At 48.7% G+C, this 21,495-nt stretch overlaps 1 protein-coding gene across 4 annotated transcripts in view; it reads left to right on the top strand.

Moving 5' to 3' along the window:
- The first annotated feature begins 2,330 nt into the window (after positions 1–2,330).
- The window catches only part of PRRX1 (paired related homeobox 1), a 77,415-nt gene continuing 58,250 nt past the window's right edge, over positions 2,331–21,495 (top strand). The window contains exon 1 of one of the 4 annotated variants that reach the window (XM_035123863.3): positions 2,331–3,457. In XM_035123863.3, the coding sequence (XP_034979754.3) occupies positions 3,214–3,457 (244 nt within the window). In that variant the 5' untranslated portion in view covers positions 2,331–3,213. The remainder of the gene's footprint in view (positions 3,458–21,495) is intronic. The other 3 variants (XM_035123865.3, XM_088673717.1, XM_035123864.3) reach the window with 3 other exon arrangements.

The following is a 21,495-nucleotide window of genomic DNA, read 5'->3' as shown; positions in this document are numbered from 1 at the left end:
TCCCAACTTTTTGGCTTTCCACAGCAGAAAACATGTCTCATCTATGAAGTTTTCTTTGATAAACAGTTTCCTCAAACTGCATTTGGACCCATATCCACCTGTGAAAATGTCTTTGTTTTGTTTTATTGACTTCTTTTAGCTTGCATTTCTGAGATGGAGACTGAGACTGAGCCCATCTCTCTTTGAATGGCTTTGGGCACATGTTTAGATCAGGAGGTGTTTACTACATCTCCCTGCATCCCTGGGCCTTTGGCCATGCTGACTGGGGCTGATGAATATAATAACATCTGAAGGGCCATGTGCTCCTCACTCCTGAACAAACCTTCCCAAGCTTTCCCTCATGAAGGTCTCTTGAGAAGGAAGAAGGACTAAGCAAGCCATCATCTAATGTTGTATTGCATGATGTATATTTGCATTTATATATTGTGCATGTTCAAAGCAGTGAGAGAAAATTCACACACACCACACATGGATGTCTGTCTTTGGAGACAATGGAGTGTGCCTCTGAAGGTGAAGTCAAACTTGCCTGAAATGGTACCTCTCATCAGCTTATGATCCAGCCAAAGTTGGGAGCTTTTTACTTTCGTTGATTCTAACGGAAGAGTTAAATCAGGCTTCCTCAACCTTGGCCCGCCAGATGTTTTGAGACTACAATTCCCATCATCCCTGACCACTGGTCCTGCTAGCTAGGGAGCATGGAAGTTGTAGGCCAAAAACACCTGGAGGGCCAAGGTTGAGGAAGCCTGAGTTAAACATTTCCTTCACTTTCTCATACTGGAAACAACGAGCCTTAAATAGGTTGTCTTAAATAGGGACCCAGGTGGCGCTGTGGGTTAAACCACAGAGTCTAGGGCAGTGTTTCCCAACCTTGTGCCTCCAGATGTTTTGTGACTACAATTCCCATCATTCCCGACCACTGGTCTTGCTAGCTAGGGATGATGGGAGGTGTAGTCCAAAAACAGCTGGAGGCACAAGGTTGAGAAACACTGGTCTAGGGCTTGCTGATCAGAAGGTCGGTGGTTCGAATCCCTGCAACGGGGTGAGCTCCTGTTGCTCGGTCCCAGCTCCTGCCCGCCTAGCAGTTTGAAAGCACATCAAAGTGCAAGTAGATAAATAGGGACCGCTCCGGCGGGAAGGTAAACGGCGTTTCCGTGCGCTGCTCTGGTTCACCAGAAGCAGCTTTGTCATGCTGGCCACATGACCCGGAAGCTGTCTGTGGACAAACGCCGGCTCCCTCGGCCTATAGAGCGAGATGAGCGCCGCAACCCCAGAGTCGGACACAACTGGACCTGATGGTCAGGGGCCCCTTTACCTTTTACCATTGCCTCTTAGCTTTCTTTTTTATTATTTTTATTTTTATTAATCTTTATTAAATTTAAAATCAATATAAAACAAAACAACCATCTAAAGCTTTCTAGGTGGACAGAAAAAATAGTTTTTTATGGTTGATCCAGCAACGGTTAAGAATGGTGATGTCCAATTGGTTTCCATGGGAGATTTAAAGCACACTTAACCCTCCCACTGATATTTACAGGGCTTTAAAATGCTCCTGCTGGTGGTTCTCTTAATTTGGAGACGGCTACCTCTTTCTCATCCCAAGACTGCATCCACTCTTGGCCAACCTTCTGGGGAAGCACAGGAGCTGTAGTGTAGCCACCCTCCTCTCTCTGACACTAGCCCCCCCCCCACCTAAATCATGAACTCAGCATAAATAAATATACTGGATTTTATTGTCTACGTTATGTAACTATTGAAATATGTGCATACTGAAATACCGAAGCAGCAAGAAGAAGATATGCAAAGCAAACCAACACAAGACCTGGCTCATGGATGTACAGTAGGTTCATCGTCATCTAGTGAGGCTTGCATATGTCGATGAACCATTGCGGGTGCAACCCCACTCTAAAGCTTTCCTAACCAGCACAAAACCGTTCCTTGGAGCTGGTTCGTTCATCAATTGCTGAGTGGCCAAGTGATGGACAGAAAGCTTAATCAGCCGTGTTGTATTAAAATTGATGCACAGCAATAGGAATAATACATATGATGTGCGCGTCTGAACCAAAACTTGCAACTGCAGGAAACTTTTTTTTGGTAACGTTCAGCAGAAGCTGAGCTGATGAGACTGGACGTGCCCCGTTTCCTAAAGTGCTTCTGCAACCTCCCCCCCCCCAATGCAAATGAGATTCTCCAGCAGGACCTTAAACTAATCCGCAGCAGTTAATTGGAAAAACAAATAAGCAGACCGTGTTGGGAGTCACCGCCTGCGTCCGCCTGGGCTTCCCAACTTTCGACCCGACGTTTGGAAAGGGGGGGGCAAAACTTCAATCTTTATTGAAGAAAAAGCCTCTCGCGTGCGCTCTCTGGGATGAGATGCTTGCGAGCGGGTGGGGAAGTGGGTCTCTAAATCCGAGTGTGGGTTTGGTGAGTCTGGATTGGTAGGGGAAAGTGGGGGTGGGTGGGGGGGAGAGAGAGCTTGCCCGGGGTGGGTGGAGGAAGGAGGTCTGTAAAACGTCAGAAACAGCACAAAGCCTTTGCCACGTAATTAGAGGCTCCTATTAAGTCTGGGTCTGCCCTCCCCAGGGTCCCTCCAGCTCCCCCAGCCCCACCCACCCACATGCCAGGCTGCGCCTTTTGAAGTGCCAGAGAGCCGCTCGATCCGGAGAGGGAGGGGCGGGTGAGCAGCAAGCGAAAAAGAAACCCGCTCGAGCTCCCCAAGCAGCCTCCTCCTCCTCCTCTTCCTTCACCAGGCAGGCAGGAGAGAGAGGGGGGATCTGGAGTGGCGCTCCTGCGTCCGTCTGTCGGCCGCTCGGAGCACTCCATCTGCAAGACTTCAGCCCCTCCCGACGGCCCGCCTTCACTTCTAAGCGCGCCGTCGAAGGAGCGCGCCCAGTCAGGGAGACGCGGGAGGGTCGCGAGAGCCACCGCGAGTCCCATTGGAGGCACCCTGCGATTCAGCAAGAGAAGGCACCCTTTGGATCCCCGGCCAGGTCCTGCCGCCTCCCGGGTTTGGGCCGCTTTGCGCGCTTGGTGTGGATTTTCCCCTCTGGAGTTTTACTCGACGGCACTTCGGAGAACAGCCGGCAGCTGCTGCGGGGTTTGGGGGAACGTGCTTAGCCGGGGACCCCCTTCAGGCTCTGCTCTTCTTCCTTGGCTCCCTTCCTCCTTTCTCTCCCACCCCACCCCACCCCGTCCTTGACCTGGGGGCCCAAAGCCATGACTTCCAGCTACGTCCACGTTCTGGAGAGGCAACCGGCCGTCCTGCCCACGCGTCTGGAGAGCCCCGGGAACCTCGACAGCCTCCAGGCGAAAAAGAACTTCTCTGTCAGCCACCTGTTGGATCTGGAGGAAGCCGGAGACTTGGTGGCAGCGCAGACCGACGACGGCGTCGGGGAAGGCGGCCGCAGCCTCCTGGAATCGCCGGGCCTGACCAGCGGCAGCGACACGCAGCAGCAGGACGGTAAGTGGCGCACCGCGAACCAGCAGCTTCCTCCTGGCCCGCCCGCCTGCCGAGGCTCTCGACTTGCGAGCCGTTGAGACTTGGACTGTTCTTTTCTGAAGGGTCAGCCCAGCCCAGCCTTCCCGGAGAGTAAGCCTGAGTGGGGAACTAGGATGGCTGTGAAATAGCCCCGTTAAAGGGGGCTAGTTTAGAAGACTGAGGCGCCTTCTAAACACACCCAGCGCTTTAAAAAAAGCAACAACCCCCTGCGCCCTCTGTTTCTGAAAGTCATGTGCAAAAGATAAACATGGGTAGCCTAAAATAATAAGTAGGCTAAAGTAAAATACACGGCGGAGGAATAATATATGTTAATATAGGGGAAGATCTGTGCCAGTAGCCAAGGAAGGTCGCATCACATCCAGAACCAAGTTTAACATTTATCGATCCGGTCCTACTCGGCTTTGTTCGGGACCCACTAATCCAGATCAGTTTAATTCATATTATCAGTCTCCCGTAGACGATTTGTGGGTGCAAATCAGAAACCCCGCCACCTCCTTTTACTACATTTTGTGTAAAGAGCAGGGAAGGTCGACACGTGCGATTGAGGCGGGTCGTCTTCGGATGCCCGGGTTAATGAGATGCGTCCGGCAAACAGGCAGACGGCAGAGGCCGGGGAGCTGGCGAGGCCTCCGGTTGAACTGTGTCTGGGTGGTGTATCTCTGCGAGCATCTCTGCTGCCATCATAGGGTAGCAGGGGAAAAAGCGGCGCTGCTCCGCGCGGGATCCACCAAAAAGTTCCGCTGCGCGAGTCTCGTTGAAACGAACAGCAGGGCAGATATGCGCGGTTTCCACGGGAGAACTCCCTAGACCTGCTCCAGAGCTGAAATCCTGCGGACACCGTCAGCATCAGCTTCTGAGAAAGCAGGTGTGGGTTGTTAGGCTGTCAGTCGATCAAAGCCTCTCGCCCTCGCGTCTAATTCTCTAAGCGACTTTCCAACACAGAGACACGCACGCAAGCAAGCAAAACTGCGAGCCCCACAATTCCCAGCCGGCGTCTTGCTTCCTGGAGAGGTTTCCGCGTTTTGGATTTTAATTTTCCGCGGCCCAGGTTGTTCCAATCTTACCAGCGTCACTGCTGTGATTATTTTTAGTTCAGAAAGAGCCGAGATTTCTGTTGTGTGTGTGCGTTTTAAGGACGTCTATATAAAATGCACAATATGTACGTATAAATATGTACGTATATGTACAATATGTACGTATATGTACAATATGTACGTATAAATGCAATATGTGCAATATGCACAATATGTACGTATAAATGCTTTTCAGTTAACCCCCCCACCCCACCCGTTGGAAGAGTTAGCTCTGGAAGTTACGGATCCTTCCATAACTGCAGAAGAACGAGCCGGTGACGCCGGTGTCTGACAGCCTGAGCCAAGAAGATATTTGGAAGTCTGGTTTATTTTAAGCTAAATAGCCCACAGACACTCGTTTTAAAGATATCTGAAAGTAGCGTCATCCAGGAAACCTCCTGCATTAAGCTCCTTTTATCCTTAGGTCCCTCACTGGCCAAACACATTTAAACACCACAAAACCCTACCAGAGAATCAAGGCTTAATTCTCACAAACAATAGCTAAACTGTGCTGGGCTTCAGAATGCCGCCGGATTGAATACTTCCGTAGGGAATCCTCCTAGTTCTCTAGGGATGGTAAGTTATTTTATAAAAAGAGGAACAGTCAGTCACGTGGGGCCCCTTCTGTAGGTTTAAGTGGTACAGCCAAGACCCAGGTTGCCCTCCTCATCTGTTGTGGGGGGCAGGTAGCAGGTTGTGCATCTTTCCAAAAGAAAGAGGGCCTTGCAGAATTTTGTAATACAGTATTGGGGTAGATAAATAACAGCAGCAACTGCTTAAGTCTGTCTCCGGGAATGAGTCTTGCGGAAAGATTGCTGGGCCAGTCTGGGAACAAGTGTTGGGCCAGCCACACCCAGGGGCTCTGCAGAGAGGCGTGCCAGGCAGCCTTACTCCGAAGCAAGTCCCATAGAATTTAGCTGGACCCCCTTTGCTTTAAACCTTTGCATCAGGTACAGATTCTCAGGTGCACCTTTTCTCCCCCATCCTTCCGACGGGGCCAGGCTGCAGCCCGCTGCTAGGGATGTGGCTGACTTGGTCTGCGAGATCCAGCCGGCGTTCAAAGGCTTCCCGTCTCATTCATTGCAATGGAGGCAATGAGACTCACAGTTGCTTGGGCTTGGACTGGAGTGTGCCCGTTGTTTGTTTCTTTGGTTTGTTGCTGGCTGCTGCTGCATCTCATGCAATTTCCCCAAAGCTTTCTTTCCCCCCTAAAAAAGCTTTTGGACTTTGCTTCGAGCTGCTATCCGAAGCCTGATTATTTAGGAGTCCAGCTACACTTGAAATAATTCGCTCCGGATCGCGAATTGGAGGAGCAGAGCGAGGAATCGACACTTGATGTAGAAAAAGCCACCCCCGGTCTCCACCGGCCTATGCAGAATTCACGCAGGGAGAAAAACAGTCCGTTTCCTTCGGACTCAGACTCTCTCTCTCTCTGCTTAGGAAATCAAACGAGCTATTCCAGTCTAATACAAGAAAAACAGGCCCGCAACAAGCTGCCGTTCCAACGCAGTCTCATCCCGACGTTCTTCACTGGATTTAGGATTGCCTCGCTCGCTTCGATTCCGATCCAAGACATATTGACTCATATTTGATCAGAATTGCCCACGTATCAAAATCGTCCCGAAACTTCTCGAGACCGCCAATTTATAGCCAGTCTGTTTTACAGCGGTTTAAGGCTAGGAGCAAGTCGGTTGGGTTTACTGGTGAGTAAATACGTCATGGATCGGAATCACGACCGAAGAGAGCCCTCAGGCCAAAGGACATCATCCGATTGAGACTGCTTTGGGAGTGCAGCCTTGAAACACGGACTCAGAAATTAAGCTTCCCCCTTTTCAAATGCAGCTTGTCGACGAAGAAAGATGCGTTCATGGGCGTAGCGGGAGGGGGCAGCTGCCCCCATAATCAATAAAAATCAATACAAATCTGAGGTTCTGCCCCCCCCCACAAAAGCCTGTCTGTCCCTCCAACAAAAGCCTGCCCCCCCCCCCAAATCCCGGCTACGCCCATGGATGCGTTAAGGGTTTTCTGCATTGGACTGGAGTTGCTCGTTGACCTCGTCAAACCACTTTATCTCGGGCCATTGGAGCACACGCTCAGCTCAGAAGTAAAGGCCGTCCGACTTGCTAGCTCTAATCGGTTTCCAAAGTATTTTGCCCAGGTTCTAAGCACCTTCCGATGAAGCCCGGATCTATTCCTTTGCAGTTTAGGCCCGCTTCCTTGAAAACAAAACCCATTTGGAGACAGCGGGACGGACTTCCGAGTCGGCCTGCCTTTTATCTGCACGTGTGAAATCGGTCGTCGCACCAGCAAGCCATTGAAGCTGCGGGGTCCCTTCTTTGCTCCATCCGTAGCCAAACCTCCCTCGCCTCGCCTGCCCCGCTCCTTTCACGCCAGAAGCTGCCGAAAGAGCTCAAGAAATCCCGCGAGTGCGTACACAGGACTCCAGAGAAAGAGAAAAGTTCTGAGGCGGGCCGGACCTCGAGCTGCATCCTGAGCATCTTCCCGCTGGCGAGCATTTGAAGCGCGCTCTCCAACGGGCGTCACTCCCGAGTACCCTCCTGCTCCTTGCGTGGAGCTGCCCGGCCAGAGGCCTGCCTCGGGGTCTTGGATGCAGGCGAGCTCAAATTCAGATTTCTCCCATGTCGCGCCCTCTCGCCCTCTTTTGGGGTCTAAGCCCTAGGAAGTCAATGCGCTCGTGAGACTGACTTCCAAGGAAACGCGCTCAGCCTGGTAGCCTTATAAGCACAGCGTCGCGGCTAAAAGGGGCGAAACAGCAACTCATCCATCCTCTAGCCCGAGGGCCCTCCGTAAAACTAGCCAGGCCCGGATTGTCCTTGGGAAGGTCAGCCTGCTGGGTACCAAAGGGTTCCAATGTTTCTCAACCTTGACTCCCCAGCCGTTGCTGCACTACAACTCCCATCTTCCCTAGCTAAACTAACAAGCGGAGTGCAGGTCCAAGTTCCTCAACTCCTCCGCTTTGGTTCGATCCCTTCCACAAGGACGGGCTCTTCCACCCTCTCCCCCTGCCATCCGAAGTGGCGTGGAAATCGCCCCGAATGAGTGGGGAGACTCCTCTCGGACAACACAGCTTTCCTCTTGGCCGCAGGGAGCAGAGCTGTCGCCGGGAGGAGCGGGGTGCATTTTCAAGGGGGTGGCTTGAAGGTGGGGAAGCGGGTCCCTTGAAGGCGAAGGGGAGCCTTCTCCTCGGGACCCGACTCCTTCGTGTGCCCGCCGAGGATGAGGAAGGAAGGGTGCGTGTGGGAGAGTCAGGGCCCGGCGAGTCTCTTCCCCGCCGGGCTCTGAACCCTCTTCGGAGCATCACGAGGCCCCTTGTAGAGTTGGAAGGGACCCAGAGAGCCATGTAGTCCAACCCTCTGCAATGCAGGAGTCTCTTGTGTGTTCGCTGGTGCTGCTGGAGCGGAGAAGTGGCTCCGACGCGGGAAAGAAGGCACGCAATATTTACGCATTCCGCGTTCCCCTATAGATGTGCCGTCCACCTACAAAAACACACACGGGTTTTGTTTTGTTTTTTGCTTTTGCAGGTAAATTGGGGCGTGGTTGTCCTTGTACAGCGGCCTTAGCCACACTTTTACACACACACCCCAAGAAAAATCAAAGGACTTTGCAATTGCAGGCCGTTTTGGAGAGGCGAGAAATTGAAAGTGAGCAGTTGTCGAGCGGAGCTGGGAGCTCTCTGGCAGAAAGAAAGGGAGGGATCGCGTTTACAGGCCATCCTAGCCACGTCTACTACGCTCTGCTGAATTCAGTGGGTGGGTGTGGGTTTACCCTCCACGTCTTTCCCTTGCGTTCAAGCGCGCGGTGAACAGGAAACCCTCGCGCGCTTCTCCCGTTCCCTCGTTCGGGCAGTTTGTCTAAAACGGATTCTGCTTTGCACAGGGGAGCCGTTAACACGCGCGCACTTCTTGCGCCCGTCCAAATCCCGGGCAGGCGCTTCTCTCCCTTCATCACAATGACACCCCCCCACGACAATGCAGAAGGGGACGCCGGGCTCGGAACTAACCCACAGAGCTCCTGCAAGAGGGCAGGGAGGAAACGGTGCTGCGTGCTTATGTCTTAAAAGCGTTTGGTTCTTTCTGTAGCTGGGGGTGGGGGGTGAGGCGGGGGTTATCCCGCGAGCGAAAGCTGACTCTGTCCGCCTTGGCCAAGAGCATAAATATGAAGGGGTGTCGAGCTGAGCTTCATCGCTCCCTCCACCCTGAAAAGTTGTGGAGAGGGCGGGGAAGGGAGACACAGCGAAGGTAATGAGAGGTAGGCCCGAGCAAAGATTTGCACCACGAGGTCAAGTGCCTATCCATTTCACTGTGACTTACTTTCATGTAGAAGTCCGGGAGACATCTCCAGGGAGATGTAAACTTCAATCCCCACATACTTTAATGACCGGGGAAATGTACAACTGGTTGTCCCCAAACATAAGATGCGGGGACCCCCCTCCCTCCCCAAGCTGGTCGGTTTCATTAACCATTTTGGGCTACAATGACGGCAGGCAAGTTTTCCACTTGCACAGAATTCGTCACGAGGCTGAGTTGGAAATGCAGCGAATTCCCAACAGCGGTGAAAAAGAAGTTGTTGACAAACGACGCCTTCCTCTTAAAGAAACTGCATGGTTTTGTGGCAAACGCACGTTCAGTGCTCAATAATAACTCTGCTTGAGGAAGGACCTTCCCTTCCCATTTTGTCTGACGAAGAATTCTGTCTTGCCCCAAAGCTTCCCTGCCCTCTCACCCTTGGTCGGATAAAATAGAACGACCAGGCATATAAATTTCGGGATTGACAGATAATCCATTTATCCGAGCTTATTTTATGTCCCTCGGGTGGGGGTGGGGGTAAAGAACCTTGGTGCAACCACGCTGCGATGCAGTTGGGGGGTGGAGTGCTGGGAGAGGGGAGCAAGCAAGCCCCCCTGCGTCTCAGCGCTCGCTGTGGGGCTTTGGGCAAGGCATACAGAAGTGAAGGAAATAACTTGCTTTTTCAGTGGTGCCTGATGAAAAATTCTGTCTAGTTCGAAAGCTTGCCTGTACTGGCCTAAATTGTGAGACTACAATGAGATGAGGATACACCATGGGTACAAATCCAAAGGAAGAAAACACATTTAGAAGGAACCCTCGAAATACAAAAGGCAACTCAAGGGCGATCTCCGTAAATCTGTCCACAATGGGAAAGGGGCCAGGAGGAGGATACTGCAATTCGCAAGAGCTGCTTCTTTCCCCATCTTAAGGGTCTAAAAGTCTGCAGACAAAGATCAGCAAGGCTTCTAACTCTGCTTTGTCCAAACACTAGTCCCTTTTCCTCCCTCAGAAATCGAAATGTTATTGAGCATCCGGTTTGAAGAAGAGTTCTGTGTAACTCGAAAGTTTACGCATTGAGCATAGGTTGGTCCTATTCAGGAAGTTATTCTACTGTGAATTTTGTTCTGAAGTGAGCTTAGAAAAGGGGAACTGGAACTGCAGGATGTCCTGTGATACTTTTTTGGGGGTGGGTGGGTAGGTAGGGTCCCCGCAAGCAGCTAGGGCACGAAGCGAAATCATTTGATTCCAAAATGTCTCCTCGTGGCCCCACGTATGTTTGGTTACCAACGGGCATGCCGTTACGGATGTTTCGAAAGTTTCCTTGACGTCTAGTTAAATTTAGAGAGTTAAATTTCCTGCCTTTTCTTCTCTTTTCTGAATGCATCTGCAGCTGACATAACTAACCCCTAACGCATCAGCACCTAGATTTAAACATAAACGCAGCCTGGAGTAAGCACTTCGAAATTCCACAGATTCCAACAGGGGACAGTTGCAGCCGATGCCTGCTTCCTTGCCAAGCAAGGTAAATAAAGGAGTTCCGATGGGGCTTCTCCCAAAGGAAAAACGGATAAGACTTTTGCCGTAAGCATCTGCACAGCTCTTCTTTTAAAATGAGCGCGCCTTAAAAGTGCTTAAGCCTGGCTGGATCGCTCTGTGTTAGGCTTCGAATAAAACTTGACTACCCTACCCTAAATTCGTTTGACAACGCCATCCATTTGAACGGGGCTTCCTTCCCGTTTAAACTACGTAGTTCCTTGAAAGCCAGTGCCATTCATTCATCAGTGGGAGCCAATTGCTCCCACCTGAGAATTTATGAATGGCTTCGTTTCGCTTCGCATTGCGGGTTGGGGGTGCGGCGGCTCCTTCCTCAGGAGGTTTCCAGTGGTCGAAGAGGAGGCGACTTCTCCTTCCAGAGGCCTCTCCAAGGACTCTATTGCGCCTCTGGGAGCGGAGGGACAGCGGGAGACGCCGCAGAGCCCACGCTCGCCCACGGACAGGCTCCGCAAACGCGCATTTCGCACTCAAGCACAGGAAAGGCAAGCGCTCCACGTCTACGCATGTTCTTACTTTCCGAAAGGTGGATCAATGGAGACTCGCCTTTTGATCCCAACAGCCTCGGGTTGCGAACGACGTGCGCTTTCAGGCGTGAAAGGGTCTTTCAGGATCGGGGACGCAGCCTTACCCGCTCGGTTTTGTTTTTTTTAATTGTCCGAAAAGGAATTGTGACTCTGGCTTCTTCTTTTTAAAATTTTTAAATTTGCGGGCAGGGGCTCTAGAGTCCGATTCACAATGCAGTTAGCATGAGTGCTGGGATCCGAAAAAGTGAATTGGCACGGGTTCGCTGTCGAAGAGGGCAGAGGAGAAATTCTCTGCTTAGGGTCTTGCCCCGTTATGGTGGGGGTCATGCCAACCTCTCCATCTGGTTGCTCTCAAAGGCCTTCCTCCTCCTTGAAATGTACGAACGAGGACTCACGTGCGTCAGCAGGAGAAGCTGTTGCAGAGAATAATAGACCCTACTCAACTCCACTTTATTTCAATATAAGAGAGATCCACCCCGATCTTGTGAATTAACAAAGGGTTGCCGCTGAAGGCCTGCGCCGAAACCTGTGGGTTTCTGACTGCTTGCCTCGTTTGTGGGCAAGTGGACTTGGGCAGGTTCTAACTGCGCGCCCTTCGGACCGGACGGCTCTTCGTTGCCTCAAGGGAGATTTCCTTTTGAGGCTGATCCCTGCATTGGATTGGGCTGTCAGTAAGAGCATTTGCGGCAGAATGTGGTGGTGTGGCAGGCAGGGATGCCATCTTGAATAAAATATTTTTTTGGGGGGGGGTAAGCCCTGCCCCGCATAACCGATCACATGATGCGACGCGCACACTGTTTGAATGGCAATGCCCATCAAATTTAGAAGGGCTCTGCCCCCTCAAATATTTAATGGGGGGCACGGGGGGCACAGACCCCTCGGCCCCTAACAGTTGGCTCCTATGTGGCTAGGCCATTGCCTTCATCACATGATGGATCCCCCCGCCTTCGGATGGTAGATGTATCATTTTTGTTGTGAAGCACACAATTAACACGCTAATTAACACGTTTCTTTCGTCCGCTTCTGGAATCCCGATATCTTGGGGTGGGGCGGGAGGAAGGAGGGAGAAAGAAAGAGAGTGAATGGGATATTTTAAGCAGGGTAGATAATTATTTAAAATTACTCAGATTACATAATTTAAATTACTTTAATTATGTCACTACCACGACTACAGGAATAACCCGGGATTTACTTCTGCTGTGAAACACATTTTTTGGGGAATAAAAACAGTGTTGTTGTTGTTTTTAAAAGGATCACACGTTTTTAAGTAAAACTAAAGTAATAATAAAAATTAAAAATAGCATGAGCATCTCTAACCTTCTACATGCTGGCTTGTGGGCCCTTGCTTTACAAATGGTTTTTAAATATAAAAGCAAGCAAGCAAGCAAGTAGGAAGAGTGAGGCGGAGTCCCAGCGTCCATCCTGGCGACCCCCAGTGCTGAAGCGGGGTCCCTCTTTAGGTGGTGATTTGGGGTGAGTCTTTGGCTGTGGGGCCCTGGACTTTACTGACCAGTAGCCTCCACATGATGTTGGGCTCCAGTTCACCTCATTCCTGAACCTTGGCTATGATGGCCGGTATTGTATTGCAGGGGCGGGCCATTCCAGACTGATGTTATTTTCGGGTGGGATAATAATAATAATAATAATAATAATAATAATAATAATAATAATAATAATAGTAGTAGTAATATTTATACCTCGCCCATCTGGCTGGGCTTCCCTAGCCACTCTGGGTGGCTTCCAACAAAACATTAAAATACAATAGTCTGTCAAACATTAAAAGCTTCCTTAAACAGGGCTGCCTTCAGATGTCTCCTAAAAGTCTGGTAGTTGTTGTTCTCTTTGACATCTGGTGGGAGGGCGTTCCACAGGGCGGATGCCACTACCGAGAAGGCCCTCTGCCTGGTTCCCTATAACTTGGCTTCTCACAGGTTTACCACTCCCATCAGCCCGTCACCCATTCCCACCCACCCCCACCACCCTCTGTATATATATATAAGGGTATGACACTTCTGTTTCCAGTGTATCTGAAGAAGTGTGCATGCACACGAATGCTCATACCAAAATAAAAACTTAGTTGGTCTTTAAGGTGCTACTGAAGGAATTTTTTTTTATTTTGCTTCGACTCAGACTAACACGGCTACCTACCTGTAACTTGGCTTGTCACAGTGAGGGAACCGCCAGAATGCCCTCGGCACTGGACCTCAGTGTCCGGGCAGAACGATGGGGGTGGAGATGCTCCTTCAGGTATACTGGACCAAGGCCACTTAAGGGCTTTAAAGGTCAGCACCAACACTTTGAATTGTGCTCGGAAACCTACTGGGAGCCAATGTAGGTCAATGTAGGATCCAATTCACAAGCTCATTTGGGGCTCTTGCACAACAAACTGCCCCCCCCACTTCTTATGATAGGGAAAGGAGCAGGAAAACGATGTGAAGAGTGTGGGAAAACACTTGCTTTGACCCAGCACCACCTCACATCCCCCTCCCAGACAAATCAGGGTAAACGCGCAATAAATAGGTCTTCTGGAAGCAGCACCCCAGGCTGGCTTTATTTCGCTTTATTAGTTGTTCTGCTATGCTTCCCCAGTACTGTACTACCATGTTACAACTGTGAGGAGAGGCCGCAGCGCAACAAAAGCGGGACGCACACGACGCCCCCTCCCCCCAAAAACCCCATTTGTGGTCTTGGAAAAGGATATGCTCTGATTGGAACCGTTTGCAGGCGGAAGCAGAATTGAAAGGAGTTGTAGAACTTCACAGATAGCCTGCCCAGTAAAGATTGTCGCGATAGCGCGTTAAAAAAAAAGGGGGGTGCCTTTGGGCCCTGGGACAAGTGGGAGCTGGAGGGCCCAGGAGGGTTCTCCACTCCTTTTCTAAACCCTCTGTTTAGCAGTTCCGGTGGAATAGTACTAAATCCCAAATATGCTGACCATGGAGATGTTTTAACAACGAGATTCCTTTGAAATCCTGTGTTGGATCGTATTATCTTATCATGTAGCGTACGTATACCTAGCAGTAAATTCTATTGTGTCCACTGGGAATTCTCTCTAGTTTATTAAGCTTATTTCGGGCGGCAGTCTTGGGGCGTGTTCCCATTCCCGGCTTAAAAATGCAGCTAGGCGGGCCAACCCCCCCCCCCGCAATTCGGAACTAAACTGGCTTTGGGGAGAACGCATGCATAGCTGCCAAGTTTTCCCTTTTCTCGCGAGGAAGCCTATTCAGCATAAGGGAAAATCCCTTTAAAAAGGGATAACTTGGCAGCTATGCGCATGGGAACTCAGGATGTCCTCAGAAAGGACAAGACAGATAACGATCGTGGTTAGCTTCGTGCCTACCCGCTTCCCAAACCATCGATGGCAGCTCACTAAATGCAGACTAAGGGCTTGTGCGCACAGCGCATTGTAAACAACGCTGGGCAACTTTGAGAAGGAAGGATTAAAGTCGCGTTCAAGGCATGCGCAGGCGCGCTCCTTCCCTCGATACACTGCCCACTCCACGGCTCTGTGACTCTGCGGATATTTTGCTCCTTTAGGAGAGCTCGATCCTTTAGGAGAGCTCGAACCAGCTCGGCTCGCGGAGGCCTGATCCTGCTCTTGCGCATCTCCCTTCCGCGCAATGGCGTTTTGCGCAGGAGAACACCCCATTTTGTAGGTTCACAATACAGAAGCACAAAAATAACATAACAAAAGCAGTAAAAAAACACCATACAATTTAAAAGGTCGTAGATGGTTTAATTAGCCAACGGCCTGGGAGAAGAGGAGTGTTTATGCCGGTGGATCCCCCCCCCCTCCTGCTTTCCAGCTTGTCGTTTGCCGGACAGAATAGACTTGCCCACGGGAAGCGCTGCGCGCAAAGAAAATGCGCTCTCCATCCCACTTCCTCCGGACAGGTGTGTCAAAAAACGAATCCGGTGAGGGGGCTCAAGGGTGTGGATGGCGTTAAAGAGCAAAGTAGGCGAAGCTGGACAGGTAAATAGAGGTTAACAAATAAAGAGCACACCCACCCACCGCTCGCCCTAATAATTCAGGTGTGGGGACAGCCCGCTGAAAACGAGTGGGAGAAGCTTCTGAGAGTGGGTGGCTAAGAAGGATCTCTCAGCCGGAGGGATTCAAAGCGGTGTTAGTCCCAGTTCCATGACGGCCATATGATAGGCTACACACCCAGATGCTTGGCAATAAAGGGACTTCATCCGCTCTGTGTGTGTTGGGGGGGGAGCCACCTCACAGGGTTGTTGTCGCCTCAAAGATTGCTAAACGCAGCGGCTCCAGCCGTTCTTAAAATATAAAATAAAATCTGGATAAATTTTACAAGTCGTTTTTCCTAGGAGAATTTCGAAAGGCGGTGTTTCGCCAGTGCTCTTTTTAATTTTTTGGGGAAAAGAAACACGAACAGGTCGTCCTAGAAATGGTTGTTGTTTAAAAAAAATCCAGTGAAATCCAATGAAACCACTGTAATGTAATGGTTATATAAACCGATGCCATGCCAGTCAGAAGATGACAGCAAGAGATTCCTGCGTAAGGAAGGATGAGTTGCTCGACTCGAGCGCTGTGGTTGTTGTTGCTTTAAGGAGAGATAATTTATTTGTAATTCGATTTTCACACCGTAGGCTCGCCACAAGCCTGTTAATGGAACTGAACGCAAAATGATCCCTAAGGTCTGTGAGTCTGTGCTTCGCTCAAAGCGCAAACCATTTTCTTCTCCCATTCCATTTGGAAAGCCCGTTCGTTTCACGTGGGCGGCGGCGTCGTCTCCCAAATTCACACCCATTTGGCTTATTGTGGCGCATTAAGGTCCTCACCTGGATCCATTAGCATCGCTTTAGCAAAAGGGACTAGTTCAGACGCAAGATCGGAAACCTCTTTGCCGGGACCACCATCCCCCGTCTCCACTTGCAGAGTTCAGTTTCCCAGGGCGGCTTAAAAAGCGAGGTCCTTATCTGGGCTTTTCCAGGTTCCCTCCGTGTCTCTTGACAATTTGCCGATATATTGCAGGAGCTTTAAGTGCCTGGCAGCAAAATCCTAGAGATACAAGGCTGCAGTCCTAAGCACACTTACCAGGGAGTCTCACCAGATAAATGCCCTTAGGCGCTTTCAGAATTGACTTCATCGGGTTCCATGGTCATAAAGATCCTATCAATTGGACAGCCAATGTGAATTTTCTGCTGGAGTGGCACCTTGGCCCCGCGACCGTGACTGCCCGGCCCGAGGCTGTGGGTGTCATGCAGCGTGTATGGCCTTGGCATCAAAATTTGTGGGTGCCCGGCCTCTTCATGGGGAATTTTGTGGGTGCTCGGGCACCCAGGGAGTTGGCACCTATGATTATCTGAACCACACAGGACCAACCACAAAGGACATGAAAGTCTCACCTGTTTCAGTGCGAGAGTCATGCGCGCACCTTTACCCCAACAAAGCCAACCGGTCTTAAGAGACTTTAAAATGGGCTGGATAATTCTAAAGAAGAAATAAGTGTGATTTTAATAGAACCAATTTACTTCCAAGTAACGCTGAAATTCTGTGCACATTTACTTGAAAGTTAACCTCGTTGAGCTCAGTGAGCAAGCACGCATAGGAGCGGGCGGCTTAATAAGGATGACTTCCTTAAACCGGTTTAAAATGCTAAATCATAGGTAGCACGACCTACGTTGGTGATGAATCCCCAAGGGCGTGGAGGTGTGCCGGAAAGGATTAGGGCGTGAGACAACCCCGCATTTTTGCAATCCGACAATCGACAATCCTTGTTTAGGAGGCAGCGCCATTGACGCAATCAGTATATGCGCAAATGTAGGGTACGCAATAAGCCACTGCGGACCCGAAGGAGAGCTGTGGGAGAGCCCCATTCATTGAAAGCCACTGGCAGCAGGGCTCCCCGGTAGCTTGACGACGCCAAGCCCCTCGACCATGGGCGTAGCCAGGATTTTTTTTTGAGGGGCTTTATGTTGGGGGGACAGAACAAAGTTATACGCGACGCAATTGGTCAGTTAAGTATTTTTATTTATTTACTTGATGGGGGGCAGCTGCCCCGCTGCTCCCCTATGCTCATGCCTTTAACAGTTTGGGGATCCGACTGTTAATTTGGAGAGCAGATCGCCTCCATTTGGAGACTTTTTCCTCAAAGAAAGAATAATAATAAGAGTGTACTGTACAGCACAAATATTGCTTTACAATATTTACAACATCCAGAAAGATCCACAAAGATGCTACGCTACGTACGGCATCGATCTCATGTTGAAAACGACCACTGTTTGCAGCTGAGCCTTGACCCCCACCTGCTGTCTTCACAGAGCCCCAAACAGGCTGCAGTTTGTTTCCTTCCAGAGTTCTGGCAGACAATCTTTGCAAATGTGTGGAGTTCTGGAAATAACTTCCTGTCCTTCTGCCGCGACAAAAAGAGAGGTTTTGCTTCCTAAACCGAGGCAGTAAGTGTGAAATCTCCTGTAGCCTTAGATCTGTGGGGTTTCCTATCTTGAAAGGAACTCGGGAATAATCGCAAGGCAAATGTGTGTGCCTGTCTGTAGCATGACTGCAAGCACAGAAATATTTAATTCCCAGAAAAGTTCACCACGAGTTAAGACAGAATATTTAAGAACCATATATTCATGAAGAATTAATTATGATGCATTTTGCTGTATAAAAATTAATGTTTCTCTTGAAAGAGGCCTTTATCTCTCAGTTGAAAATCACCCACTTATGGCACATTCCATTTCTTCCTTTCCTGATGAGGGTACTGGAGGAAAAAAAATATACAATTACAGTATTCCATTCTTGCATCCCAAATATGCCATAGGTTTAAACTCTTTAAAAACCACCATCAATATTAGAGCCCAAATATCTTTCCACAATGAAAGCCAAACTACAGTATTTTTACAGCTAAAATGAATTTGCTTTGTAAAAGTCTCTTGTTTGAACTTGGCTGCTGAATACCCACTGGATATTTGCTTTTTATTTGATTTGATGAGTAAAATGTTACCTTGATGTTTGATTCAACATTTTTGTGCATGATACAGCCAAAAGTTAAACACTTTTAAAGTTCTATCGATTCCAAAGGGATATATTTAAGTATGCGCTGAACGCTTCAATTGAATTTAACAGTTTTTCGCTTTGTTTGGAAGTGCATTTTTTGCTAGGATTTGCCAGGTAGGATATAAAGTTTGATATCTGAATTAATTTTATATTGTGTTTTACATTTTACTCTATTTGAGCCGGCATGACAGTGGACCTGTTACTTGGTATTTAACATCTGGCAGTTGCCAGTGGGGTTTACTTCCAGCAAATATGATTAGAATTCAGATGTGTGTATAGTAATTTGTCATTCTCAATGGTATTCAGCTAAGTCATGATCAATGGACCTGGTTATTCATGACCAACTGAAGCCCATTTCAAAATCCATTGATTCCGAGTATGACTTGGTGACTACGTCTTAGGTATTCAGCATACTAGATATGCTGACATGAAGGTGAACACCCATTCATTTGCCTGAACTGGCCCTCCTTGGCCAAAGCAGCTCTACACAGAACTCTCTGCCTAGCAGTTCCCGATACCTTTTCCATCCAGCTCTTTCCTCTCTGACCAGAGATGCGACCACATGCAGAAACACATAGCTCTGTACTTGCAGAGCTTCTTTTAATTTCAATATGGCTGCTTGAGTGGGAGAACTTCCAGGGGGTTCTGAGGCAGAATGCCCATTCAGTTTCATTCAGTACTGTTAAAGGTAAAGGGACCCCTGACCATTAGGTCTAGTCGTGACCGACTCTGGGGTTGCACGCACATCTCGCATTATTGGCCGAGGGAGCCGGCGTATAGCTTCCAGGTCATGTGGCCAGCATGACAAAGCGGCTTCTGGCGAACCAGAGCAGCACATGGAAACGCCGTTTACCTTCCCGCTGTAGCGGTTCCTATTTATCTACTTGCATTTTGACGTGCTTTCGAACTGCTAGGTGGGCAGGAGCTGGGACCAAGCAATGGGAGCTCACCCCGTCACAGGGATTCGAACCGCTGACTTTCTGATCAGCAAGCCCTAGGCTCAGTGGTTTAGCCCACAGCACCACCTGGCTCCCACAGGTGTTACCATACTGTAACATCATTACTGTTACCATCTTATAAATCCTGCTGTCTACATCTGCTAAGAGCCAGAGCTGAGGAGCAAACTGTGTATTTGCATCTGATTATCATTAGGGGTTCATCTCGGTAAGGACAGTGGAGTACACCCACCCACCCCATCCAGCAAAAGTTTAGATTCCCTTTGTTCATTGGGAGAGATTTTAAGTGCCGCACATGCTTAATTCTGCCATTGAAATCAATGGGACTCCAAAGTGTCTAACATTGCCTGAATTATGTATCCACAATATTTGACCAGCATTCAATCCTCCACATCTTCTAACTGTTTTCACTGGCTTGGTTGGGTTAATCCTTACATTCCTCATAGTGCTTTTGAGTAAGGAATTCTGCAGTTGGATAATGTTAATAAATAATAATAATAATAATAATAATAATAATAATAATAATAATACTTTTATTATTTGTATGCCACCCATCAGACTGGGTTGCCTCTGCCACTCTGGGAGGCTTCCAGCAAAATATAAAAACACCATCATTAAACACTTCCCTCTACGGGACTGTCTTCAGATGTCTTCTAAAAGTCATATAATTGTTTATCTAAATAAATAAAAAAATTAAAAAATTGTCCAGTAGCACCTTAGAGACCAACTAACTTTGTTCTGGGTATACCAGAAAGCTTATATCCAGAACAAACTTAGTTGGTCTCTAAGGTGCTACTGGACAATTTTTTAATTTAATTTGACTGCGTCAGACGAACACGTTTACCTACCTGAATCTACTTGTTTATCTGTTGGTGACATCCAATAGAAGGGTGGGCATGTTGATGACAATAGATCACATTGGACATTTCTGCTACACTCTAACCATTAAAGCTTCTCTATGATGTTCTGGACACGGGTGGCGCTGTGGCCTAAACCGCTGAGCCTAGGGCTTGCCGATCAGAAGGTTGGCGGTTCGAATCCCCGCGATGGGGTGAGCTCCCATTGTTCGGTCCCAGCTCCTGCCAACCTAGCAGTTTGAAAGCACATCAAAGTGCAAGTAGATAAATAGGCGGGAAGGTAAACGGCGTTTCTGTGCGCTGCTCTGGTTCATCAGGAGCGGCTTAGTCATGCTGGCCACATGACCTGGCAGCTGTCTGTGGACAAACGCCGGCTCCCTTGGCCTATAGAGCGAGATGAGCGTGCAACCCCAGAGTCGTCCGTGATGGGACCTAACGGTCAGGGCTACCTTTAGCTTTACCTATGATGTTCTGGCTCTCTCTAAAACCACCACAAGCCTCAAGCCTATTTCTTTTTCTGATACACACATATGCATGCTCGCCATAAACACGTGCGTGCGCACACACACACTTAGCATTTGAATAGCACACAAAGCTCTTAATATCTGCCTCTTCTGCCAGGTTTCCAGGGGCTGAAATAATTTACGAATAATTATCCTCTGTTGCTTATTATTAATTGCACTGAAACAAATGGGGTTTTTTTTTTAGTATGGTATGAGTATTATATTATGTATATTATGTTTATATTTCTTATATGGTTTTTTCCAGGGAGGGCATTATTGGGTTGTTGTTGTTTTTTTGTTGTTGTTGAACATATTTTTTATTAAAGATTTCTTGGTTTACAAAAGTATGTGCAATGTCTCTTATTCAAGTTACATTTTCTACAGGTCAGTTTCATGTGTTGAGACATTGGTGCAACATTAGGAAGAAAAGGGGGGAAGAGGTGGAGGGGCGCATGGCGAGTAGGGGTGGCAATCCTTCTCTTCTACTCAGTGTATGTGTGGGGTTTTGTGTCAGCGTCGCTTGTGCAGGTTCTCTTTACTATTCGCTTGTGTTCCTTTGGTGGTGAGAGAGGTTGGGGGGTGGCCTAGAGTGTGGTTGGCTGTCTTTGGGTGGCTGTAGTGAGATTTGTTTTTGTGTGGTGTGTGTGTGTGTATTTTTGAATCAGGTTAGCCAGATTGATTTGTATGCTGTTGGCGGATTCTTGCCGTTGTCTTGTTTGGCTGTGTAAGTGATAAAGGGGAGCCAAGGCGTCTTCTTATATTTATCCCCACTTCAGTTTCAGTTTATTGGTTAGTTTTTCTAATAAGGCTGTTTCCCATACTATTTGATACCATGGGTCCATGCTTACTTCTGACTGGTCTCTCCAGTGTCTGGCTATTTTGATTATGTATTTTGTGGCTTTATGTTTTAATTTTGTTCTGTGAACCGCCCTAAGACCTTCAGGTATGGGGCAGTATATAAAATCTATCTATCTATCTATCTATCTATCTATCTATCTATCTATCTATCTATCTATCTCTATCTCTATCTCTATCTCTATCTCTATCTCTATCTCTATCTCTATCTCTATCTCTATCTCTATCTCTATCTCTATCTCTATCTCTATCTCTATCTATCTAATCTATCTATCTATCGTCTATCTATCATCTATCCATCTCTCTCTCTCTCTCTCACCTGTCTGTCTGTCTGTCTGTCTGTCTGTCT

This window comes from Zootoca vivipara, chromosome 7 (genome assembly GCF_965207765.1).
Source record: "Zootoca vivipara chromosome 7, rZooViv2.hap1.1, whole genome shotgun sequence".
Classification (NCBI taxonomy): Eukaryota; Metazoa; Chordata; class Lepidosauria; order Squamata; family Lacertidae; genus Zootoca; species Zootoca vivipara.
This window is presented reverse-complemented; position numbering and strand designations above follow the sequence as displayed.